This window comes from Aotus nancymaae, unplaced genomic scaffold (genome assembly GCF_030222135.1).
Source record: "Aotus nancymaae isolate 86718 unplaced genomic scaffold, 86718_ANA_hifiasm-v0.15.2.pri h1tg000020l, whole genome shotgun sequence".
Classification (NCBI taxonomy): domain Eukaryota; kingdom Metazoa; phylum Chordata; class Mammalia; order Primates; family Aotidae; genus Aotus; species Aotus nancymaae.
The window spans coordinates 3,968,124-3,979,314 of record NW_026988432.1 but is presented as its reverse complement, the minus strand read 5'-3'; the positions used below and the strand labels follow the sequence as shown (position 1 = coordinate 3,979,314).

The 11,191-nt window shown below is 45.2% G+C and overlaps 1 protein-coding gene across 3 annotated transcripts in view; it reads left to right on the top strand.

The window, feature by feature from the left end:
- Positions 1–11,191, top strand: part of CNDP2 (carnosine dipeptidase 2) — a 35,537-nt gene that overhangs the window by 12,774 nt on the left and 11,572 nt on the right. For 2 of the 3 annotated variants that reach the window (XM_064379019.1, XM_064379020.1), the window contains 3 exons: positions 2,674–2,770; positions 3,906–4,049; positions 8,252–8,414. In XM_064379019.1, the coding sequence (XP_064235089.1) occupies positions 2,711–2,770; positions 3,906–4,049; positions 8,252–8,414 (367 nt within the window). In that variant the 5' untranslated portion in view covers positions 2,674–2,710. Of the gene's footprint in view, positions 1–2,592; positions 2,771–3,905; positions 4,050–8,251; positions 8,415–11,191 lie in introns of those variants that run through there. The other variant, XM_021673534.2, reaches the window with a different exon arrangement.

The window sequence follows — 11,191 nt, the reverse complement described above, 5'->3', positions numbered from 1 at the left end:
GAGAAAGAGAAGTTCACATGTTTAGGGATCATGTTCTAGCTTGGGCAGATTGGAGATTCCTACCCCTCTTTTAGTGATTCTTATACAGAATTGAAGGTGTGATTCAGTTATTTGTGTGATATATGCCTTCAGTTATCAAAGAACAGGGACTGAGATTCTCAGAACCAGAAGACTCATTGGTGTGTACTGCTGACAGTTCCAGGTGCCACTGCAATTTCTCCTTCCCTCCACTAGTCTCAATGTTCAAATCATGTTACTCCCTTGCCAGGCACGGCTCATGTCTGTAATCTTGGCACTTTGGGAGGCCGAAGCAGACAGATCGCTTGAGCCTAGGAGTTCGAGACCAGCCTGGGTAACATGGCAAAACCCTGTCTCTACAAAAAAATACAAAAATTACCTAGGTGTGGTGGTGCATACCTGTAGTCCCAGCTACTTGGGAAGCTGAGGCAGGAGGATCATTTGAGCCTGGGAGACGAAGATTGCAGTGAGTCAAGATTGCATCACTGCACTCCAGCCTGGGTGACAGAACGAGACCCTGTCTTTAAATGAATAAATAAAGTTACTCCATATGAACTTTAGATTTTTAGAGGGGAATGAGGTGTCATTTGAAAAGATAATGCTTGCTTTTGCTCAATCCAACATACTGCTTTTACCTTAATTAGTGGTGTTCTCCAGAGCATATAAAAATGGTTCCATTTAATGGCTTTGTAACAGGCGGAGATGAAACAGGAGTAACCCGGAAGTGTGAGTGGGAGGAGAAACTGGAACCTGGCCTAACCTGGTTTGACTGGATGAGTGATTAACAGGAGTTGCTTTTTAGCCCATCTCCGATGGTGGAACAAGCTGATCTCTGTTTCCTCTCTTTTAGTGAAAGTTGTAACTTAGATAATTACAGTCATATGTCACTTAAGGATGGGGATACATTCTGAGGAAATGCACCATTAGGTGATTGGCTATTGTGTGCACCTCCTGAGGTGCGCTCACACCAACCTGGATGGTACAACCTTCTACACACTAGGCTGTATGCTGTAGCCTATCGCTCCTAGGCTACAAACCTATACAACATGTTCCTTTACTGGATACTGTAGGCAGTTTTAACACAGTGGTAGGTATTTGTGTATCTAAACAGATCTAGACAGAAAATGAACGTTTTAGCTCCATCATGATCTTTTGAGACCACCGTTGTTGTTGACGGAAATGTTGTTAGATGGCACATGACTATATTTTTGAGTGACTGTAGCTACAATGCCATTGGTTAATTTGACTACAAGAGCATATTAATGAGAATGTTCCATAGTGAGCCTGGGATTTGTGGCATTTAATAACTGGAAACCCAAACGAAAATCACCACATGTAGCATATTGTCCTGCTAAATAGGATTTCTTTTAATGTGAACAGGTGACTTCCCTGTGTACATTTTAGGCAACAGGTGGAGAACAATTTGTTCTATTAACCCTGAAACACGTCTCTCCAGCATGCTCATGGGCTCCGTCTTACTTGAGGCTCCTCCAGATGAGTGCCTCAGTGGAGAGATCCAAACTGGCTGGGAGGTATGTAAATATTCCATGCTATGTGGCTGGTGTTTGAAGAGGAGGTAGAGGGCACTTGAGAACGCAGCGGCTGCATCTCCCACCCATATAGAAATCACGTTTGTGACTTGCAGTGCCCTGCAGTTTCATCACCCTGCACAGCAACAGCCACTTTTGAACAGCTGCCACGCTGGGTGTCACGGTGGATAAAGTCTCCAAGAAAACAATGCTCTTTACGTGCAGCACGTCAGTACACAGGTAGCTTGGCAGAGGTAGTTTGTCTGGCATGTAGACACGGGGCTGTAGTAGGGTCCTGTCACTCTGCAGCTGTGATTTCAAGGCACTTCAGGTCCCCGCAGTCTTGAATTTGCTCAGTATAGCTGGGCGCTTTCTGCTGCAGAAAGCTAGTTATGAAAGTCCCAATACCAGAATCATTTTCACATTGCATTCATTCTGACTTCTGAAAATAGTCTAATAATGTGTTTTCGCCTGTATCTGTGAGTGGGGCACAAATTGCTGGGTGTCATGCATGAAAGCAGGTGAGAGCACGCACCCTAGAGGCCGCGTGGCCTCTTCTCTTGGTGAGGGGCTTGTGGAGGTTTAGCGGTTGCCCTTTGGCTGTGTCTGGACTAAGATCATCAACTTTCTTCAACGGAATCTGGTTTTCCTTGGGCTCTGTCGTCTGTGTCATGGTTTTGTGGTCGTGGACACAGGATGTGACATTTTTGCTGGGATTCCCTGAAGAGACTGTATCCTCTGGGATAATAGAAAGTAGAAATTATCTTTGTGCTTTAAGAGTGTAAACATTTTATTAAAGTCCTAGTAAAACTAAAAGTGCCTACTTTTAGTTTTCATCATATTTTCTTCAACCCAGGCCCTCCCTCTGTTACCTGTGGACACAGTATTTTGTGTAGTTTTTCCTTCCAAGTAAAGAAGGGAAGATTAGTCCCAGCCTCTAACTGGTTCCCAAAGCTTTTGTGTCTGAGGCCGCAGTCACTTCCTGGAGCCTCTCTGGCTGAGGGTGTTGCAATGCTGGCCTGGAGGGTGGAGCAGCACTTTACAATTCTGAACAAGTGCCTTCTGGGCCAGTCGCCCAGTCAGTCTCCACTAGAGACAGGACTGACCAGTTCCTCTTCCTTCCAAGAACCTTCAAGATCTGCGGTCTGGGGTCTGGTTGAAAGATGGCAGCCCTCGCTACCCTGTTTAAGTATATTGATGAAAATCAGGATCGCTACATTAAGGTAAGGGAATATTCATTTTAGGAAACATTAAAATCTGATTTAATCCCATGGGGCCCAGAGAAACTGTCAAGAGCTAATATGAATTATGCCATTTAAATTCAGGGTTAGATGATCTGCCTAGAGATTTGTTCCATTAGCTTCTTCTCATGGTATAGGTTACACTTTTGGTTTTTGACAGAAAGTGTTAATATGTGTTTCTAAGAATAGCGAATCTAATTGAGATTTTTGTTTCATCTCCATCAATTTCTTGTGATAGTTACAGATTAAATAGTTTGCATGAAGCATGTTCTAAGTCATTTAATAATGTATATTAGTCTGTTTCTTGATGTTAACTTACAGCATTGTGCTTTAAATTTATTCCTCGTAGACACATTTCAGATGAAATCTTTAGAATTCTCATTCTAAAAATTATACTTTGGAAAATATGGCCATTGTCGGGATGATAAATAAGTTAATTTGGACAGTGGCGACAGTGGGTCTTTTCTGTATCTTTCAGTTGTAATTTAGTCTGATTCAGATAAAAACTTATTTATGGAAGCTGATACATTTTACATTCACTTCCTCCTTAATGATTAAAAATAAACCTTCTGACATTTTTCTTGTGTACTCTAGTTCTTGGTACAGGGTTAGTACAAACAATTTTTTTTTTTTTTTTTGAGACCGAGGTTTCACTCCTGTCAATCAGACTGGAGTGCAATGGCGCAATCTCGGCTCACCGCAACCTCCTCCTCCTGGATTCAGGCAATTCTCCTGCCTCAGCCTCCTGAGTAGCTGGGATTACAGGCACGCACCACCATGCCCAGCTAATTTTTGTATTTTTAGTAGAGACGGGGTTTCACCATGTTGACCAGGATGGTCTCGATCTCTTGACCTCGTGATCCACCCGCCTCGGCCTCCCAAAGTTCTGGGATTACAGGTGTGAGCCACTGCTCCCGGCCCAGTACAAACAATTTTTAAAATCTGAAACACAAAGCACTTGTGATGGGTCTGTCCTTCTTGGAGTCCACCTGTTGAAGTGCAGCAGCCGCGGAGGGCGAGCCAGCCATGTGTGTCTGGAACGTGGCAACACCGTGGAAGCCTTTTCGCCCTTAAGGACACCTTTTCAGAATCCCTCGTTGCTTATTGTCCACCACAGAAACTTGCAAAATGGGTGTCTATCCAGAGCGTGTCCGCGTGGCCCGAGAAGAGAGGCGAAATCAGGAAGATGATGGAGGTTGCCGCTGCAGATGTCAGGCAGTTGGGCGGCTCTGTGGAGCTGGTGGACATCGGAAAACAAAAGGTGGGAGGCCGCATTCTTTGCATTGCAGGACCACAGATTCTGCCTGAGGGGTTGACAAGACTCCACGACTTCTTAAAAGATCTTTTGCTTCAGATAGCCCACTCATCTTTAAAACAAACCAAAAAGGACGTGCCCAATTTGGGTGGTAAGTTCTGTACGTGACTGCTTCAGTTGGATCAGGGCAAAGGTTTTGTGGCACTCAGCATTTTTCTCCGGGAAGCAGAACTGCTGACAGTTACTGAGGACTAAGTTAATGTAACAGTCATTCTTAGAGGATTGCTGAGATTCTGCTCCCAGCAATCATCAGTAACCTTTCAAACTAGGGAGTTACACTTTATCCATGTCCATTTAAAAATGATACAAACTAGGAAGTTACACTTTATCCATGTCCATTTAAAAATGATACAAACTAGGGAGTTACACTTTATCCATGTCCATTGAAAAATGATACAAACTAGGGAGTTACACTTTATCAATGTCCATTTAAAAATGATACAAACTAGGAAGTTACACTTTATCCATGTCCATTTAAAAATGATACAAACTAGGAAGTTACACTTTATCCATGTCCATTGAAAAATGATACAAACTAGGGAGTTACACTTTATCCATGTCCATTTAAAAATGATACAAACTAGGAAGTTACACTTTATCCATGTCCATTTAAAAATGATACAAACTAGGGAGTTACACTTTATCCATGTCCATTTAAAAATGATACAAACTAGGAAGTTACACTTTATCCATGTCCATTTAAAAATGATACAAACTAGGGAGTTACACTTTATCCATGTCCATTTAAAAATGATACAAACTAGGAAGTTACACTTTATCCATGTCCATTTAAAAATGATACAAACTAGGGAGTTACATTTTATCCATGTCCATTGAAAAATGATACAAACTAGGGAGTTACACTTTATCCATGTCCATTTAAAAATGATACAAACTAGGAAGTTACACTTTATCCATGTCCATTTAAAAATGATAAAGACTTCCCCCAACCCCCAGCCTCACACACACAGTGCTGCATCTCTGAGCCCTTTTTTTTTTTTTTGAGACAGTCTCCCTTTGTCACCCAGGCAGGAGTACAATGGCGTGATCTCAGCTCACTGCAACCTCTACCTCCCAGGTTCAAGCCATTCTCCTGCCTCAGCCTCCTGAGTTGCTGGGATTACAGGTGTATGCCACCACGCCCAGCTAATTTATATATTTTTTGTAGAGATGAGGTTTTGCCATGTTGGCCAGGCTGGTCTTGAACTCCTGATCTTGGGTGATCCACCCCCCTCGGCCTCCCATAGTGCTGGGATTACAGGTGTGAGCCACTTTTTGATAAGAGATACTTTGTTTGGCGGTTGGTTGCTTTTCAATGCAGGATTTTGACAGGTAAGAATGGTTTGTTTTCTTCCTAAATGAACAATCTCACTTCGTGGTAGAGTAAGTACTCATGTCATCCATAGGTTCTTAGAAACTGCAATTTCAGGCAAGACAACGTACAACAGGTCCTTGAATAAGGTAGTTTTGTTCACTTAAAGTCAGTTTCTAAAAGCCTATCCATGAAGTTGAGTGAGATTTACTCTGTGTGTGTATGTATGTGTGTATATATATATGTATATATATGGTTTTTGTTTATTTGGTTTTTGTTTTTTTGTATTTTGTCGGGACGGGGTTTCACCACGTTTCTAGTCTGGTCTCAAACTTCTAGTCTCAAGCAATCTGCCTGCCTTGGCATCCCAAATTGTCATGCCACCGTGCCCGGCCTCTTACCGTATATTATTTCACTTGTTTATTTCAGATGATTTCAGCCTCATGTTAATTGCATGTTTCATGCCATATATTTTCAAAGTTTGTAATATTCTTTTATATTCTTTGATCTAATAACAAGCTTTGGCTTATCTTGGTTCTTTGGCCTGATGATTTGGGTGTCAAGCTGAAATCACAGCCCTAGAAGCTTGGGTGTGGCCGTTCAGTTTAGTGCGCTAGTTTCATGGTGGAGGAGAGTGGAGGCCGGGCACGGTGTCCACTGGGAGCCCACAGAAGGCTCATTCAGAGCAGGTTCAAGCTCAGGCCTCCCAGGCAGTGCTGTTCATTTCAGGTTTTCTCCTGAAAACAAATTTAATAATTGACTTAGGGTATATTATGGCTTCCCAGCAACTTTTCCCCCACTCTTGGGAGAATAAACCAAGTTTCTTCATATTGTTTCTTTTTAGGGTCAGACTCACTTTGCTCCCTTTCCTTTGTTTTCCTAATATATTTAAAAAATTTAGGTGCGGCAAATCATTTTTAGGAGTTGTTTATTACAATAGTTATATTTACTTCATTGATCGCTGACAATGCTGCACAGTTCTTAAGAAAGCGCCTTTCATTAAAAACTAATTATCGTTATACTATTTTGAATTACATAATACCGATTTTTATGAAGGAATTAAAAGATATCATCACTGGTGGAAATCTTCTGCGAGACGTTTGCGGTATGGGGTGACCACACATCTTCTCTTGTCTTCCTACATGTCTGTGTGGCGGTAGGATTCCGTTTTTCAGAGTGATGGCGACTTGAGGCAGTGGTGAAGGTGGAGATGGGTGTTTTCCTATGTCAGTGCAGAAATTGGAGTATTTTCAGGCTCATGACGGAAAGGTGATGTTGGGCATTTCAGAACAATTTTACCCATGGGCCCGAGCAGTTTCTTAGAAAATGCAAAAGTATTTCAAAGGAGCTCTATATTGCATGGGAATTTATTTAGAGAAACTCTGTTATCATTTGAAAATGATTTTTCTACTCAAGCAGCTGAGGGCCAACTAGGACTGCCAAGGCCGTGGGTCCTCTGAGACCGGAGGCCCATCACCAGCACTGTCCTGATCCAGTTGTCATTTCAGTGACCGCTCCTTTTACCTCTGAATTGCCAACTGTTAATTTAACTTCATTATCAGTTTAGTTTGTGTGATGTGTCTATTAATACCTATTTTTATGAACAGTATTTTCTAGTAACTAGACTAATATGTAAATATGTCGTGGTTTAGTATGAACAGTCTCTTCCTGCTACAGCTAAAACCATGCCCTGCCACTAGCTTGTGACACATTGTGATGATCATGGTTTTTTTTTCTATTGGAATATAGGACTGGTAGAGGAGCTACATGGTCACAGGAGTTTTGTACAGCCTGAGTGGGCCACGGTCTAAAGTAAAAGATGAAGACCATTGACCTGATGTGAAAGTTGGAAAAGACCTAAGATTGATTTGCCTCCATCTAGATGCAGGGGTGGGCTGGGACGCCTGTCCCGTCCTCCCTTCCTATGATTCACCTCCATCTGCGTGCAGGCGTGGGCTGGGACGCCTGTCCCGTCCTCCATGCCTGTGAGATTGTGGAACACTAGTGCCTTTCAGACAAAGCTCAGAAGGAGTACCAGCTATCACTACATTTTTAGAATGGCTAAATGTAAATTTAGATATAAAGATATTATATATATATATTTCTCTTGGTTTATATCCCTTTGTATGCATAATTGTCATTTATGTACAGAATTTCAACAATGTATCTTCTGATTTAAGATTATAATTGATTTTAACCATGATTTCAGAAAATAAACTAAGTTGCATCCCGAACTCAGCCTGCATGTTTTGTTATATAAAAGTCAAAGAAAATCAGCCTTTCAGAATTTACCAAACCCGGCCAGGTGCGGTGGCTCACACTTGTAATAGCACTTTGGGAAGCTGATGTAAGTGGTTTGCCTGAGCTCAGGAATTCAAGACCACCATGGAGTCAACATAGTGAAACCCTATCTCTACTAAAATATAAAAAATTAACCAGGTGTGGTGGCTGGCTTCTGTAATTCCAGCTACTCTGGCAGCTGAGGCATGAGAATCACTTGAGCCTGGGAGGCACAGGTTGCAGTGAGCTGGGATCACGCCACTTACTCCAACCTGGGACCAAAGGGAAATTCTCTCTCAAAATAAAGAAAGAAAGAAAGAAAGAAAATTTACCAAACTGCCTGCAATTGGCAAACATGATTGAGTATATGTGCTCCGGAGTACAAGGAAGTAAATCCTTAATTAGTGACTCCATTGAACAGTGTGCTCTTAAACTCTACAATAGAGGTTGATTGATGAGGACAGATAAGGAAGCTCAAAGTCTTAATAATCTCCACTGTAAATACCGAATTTCTTCAACAAAAGCTGTCCTCGGTTCCTTTCCTCTCCACCCTCAGCTCCCTGATGGCTCGGAGATCCCGCTCCCTCCTATTCTGCTCGGCAGTCTGGGCTCCGACCCACAGAAGAAGACGGTGTGCATTTACGGGCACCTGGACGTGCAGCCTGCGGCCCTGGAGGACGGCTGGGACAGTGAACCCTTCACCCTGGTGGAGCGAGACGGTGAGCACTGCGTGCCCGTGTGCCCAGAGGAAAAGCAAGGACCTTTGCAAAGTCACTGCTAGTCTGCTTTTCTCTGTTTCCAGTACATACTGTTTTTATTTCATTTTATTTTTATTTTTTTGAGACCAAGTCTCATTCTGTTGTCCAGGCTGGAGTGCAGTGGCAAGATCTTGGCTCACTGCAATCTCCGTGTCCCGGGTTCAAGTGATTCTTCTGCCTCAGCCTCCTGAGTAGCTGGGACTACAGGCATGCGCCACCATGCCTGGCTAATTTTGTATTTTTAGTAGAGATGGGCTTTCACCATGTTGGCCAGGCTGGTCTCGAACTCCTGACCTGATGATCCACCCACCTTGGCCTCCCAAAGTGCTGGGATTCCAGGCATGAGCTACTGTACCTGGTACAGACTGTTTTTAACATAAGCTAGAAATGGAGGTTTCTCACATGTGCCTCTGTCGCTGACCTTCCGGAAAGACTGTTTTCACGTGTGCAAACGAGTTCTCCGTGACTAGGGGTGACTTGGGTCAGCCAGGCTTCCTCTCCTACTGACGCTTCTCAGAATGCAAATTTCGAATTGGAGCAGGGCTGTCCTGAAAAGCCTGTCCCCTCGTACCCCTCCTCTGTCCTGACCAACAGCTGCTTCTGCAGTGTATGTTAGTGACCTCCTTCACCCCAGCTTCCCTGGTTGGGGTGGCAATGTCGCTGTTATTCACTGAGTGCTTCTGTGTGCCGGGCACCTACAGGCCTTCTGAGGCCCGTGCTGTGAGTGACCCCGCAGGCCAACCTCTTTTCTTCCTGCTTCTTCTGGGGTAAAGGCCTTCCACTTTCCACTTTCAATTCTGAATTTCTACATGTGCCTGCACAAGACCGCGTTTGACCAGATGAGGAATCCTCCCGCCCTGGTGGCGGGCCCCTCCGGGCTAAGTTCCAGCCTCTTCTCATCGAAGCCCTTCCAGCTGGATCATTGCCTCTGTGCTCTAACCTTTCCTGCCCCAGTGTCAGTTGTGTTCATTACTGTGCAAAATTGAAAATTTTACTGAAAGCAAGGTTTTTGATGAGATGTGATTCTATGCCATTATCATTGTCACAGTGGAATTACTGACTTGTGGTCGATTGTAGAATTAACCCTCTCTGTGCACTTGGGCGCCCCTCGAGCATGGTCCGGTGTGTCTGCTGGCCGGGCCCTCGCTGCTCAAACTGGCTCTCTCTGAACAGAAGTCCTTGTCTTTACTATTTGTCTTCTCTCTCACAGTCTCCGTGGATGGCACCATCTCTCTGCCACCTGCCCCAGGAACTGGGTCCCCATCCCTGCCAGGCCCTCCTTCAGGCCACTGCCTTTCCCATGTTGAAAGCCCCCTGTCTCCACCTCCCACCCCGTGCTGGGTCCCGCTCCCACTTCTGAGCCTTCACAGTGCCACTCCTTTTCCAGGCTGTTCCCAGAGTGACCTCAGCATGCCACTTCTCTCCTTGACTCCCCCTGGAGGACTCAGGATGGCACAGAGGGTCCCTACCCTTGCCTGCCTTCTGCCTCCCCTTCTCCCACCTGTACCCAGCCACACGGGACCACGTGCAGCCCCCAGGAGCCTGTGCTGCTCAGAACTGCACCTGCACGGGCGTCAGCCCCATCACCACTGCCTCGTCCTCTGAGGCCTGTCTCCGACGACCCTCTCAGCCCTCCCTGTCCCGGCCTCAGTAGGCTCCTGACTGTCGAAGAGGAGCACCTGTACCGAGGGAAGCGTCACTGCCAGCCACACCGCCTCCCTCTCCTTGTCAAGGAGTCTTGGAGGGTGGGGGCAGGTCACATTTGTCTGCAGCTCTGAGCCAGCACCGTGTCAGCCACCGTAGTTGTTCAGTGTTTGTCACAGGGATAAGGAATTTTTTTAGAAGAGTTTATATTTGATCTTCAGTTTTTGTGAAAAGTTGGGTTTCATTCATGAAAGAAAACTCCCCAGGTAGTGATGCCTTTCATACTACTGTGGGCTGGGTCATGCTGAGACTGCGGGACCTGGGAAGCAGGCTGAGCCCCGGGAGGTTGGGAGACTGGCTGGGAAGACCCAGGCCCAGCAGAGGGCCGTGCCCTGAGGCCGGCTCCCTCCTCAGTCTGGTTCCATGAGGCCGGACCATGTGGCAGAGGATGGAGGAAGGGGGGGCCTTGTCTTCGAGATGTCGCTTGTGTTGTCAGCTTCCTCAGAAGCAAGTGTGGTGAGGGGCCACTGTGACTGATGACTGATTACAAGCAGTGCCTTGTCTGTAGTTTTCAGAGTGAGAACTACAGAATTAGAAGTAGAGGCTAAATGATAAACATGCTAGTTCTCTGTTTTTTCTCGAATTCAGTGTCACAATTGGGTGGGGGTGAGATTACGGTCCTTTTTTGACAAAGGTGCCTTAGGTTCCTGAGCAACCGGGCTTCAGTCCCCATTGCTCCCTGCTGCTTCTGGTACATGGGTTTTAATGAACTAAGCAGCTGGCTACAGCTTCCTGAAGTTAGACTGGAGGTCTCCGCCCTAACCGAGCAGGAAGCCATGCCCCCCGCTGACCCTGTGACCATGGTGGGAGAGGGAAGGGGTGACGTGGGAGCATCCACGTGGCTTATCTCTTCAATGATGGCGAATTCTTTGGCACATTTAATGATAGTGTTGGGTGGAGACTTGGGGCTCCTGATTGGAAGGAGAAGGCTCCCTCGTGTTTGCTTTGCTAAGGGGTCATCAGATGCGCACTCGAGATATGCTGCTTCTGGGTTCGTTGTAATCATCAATTTATGAATTTGTGGATTGCTGTTC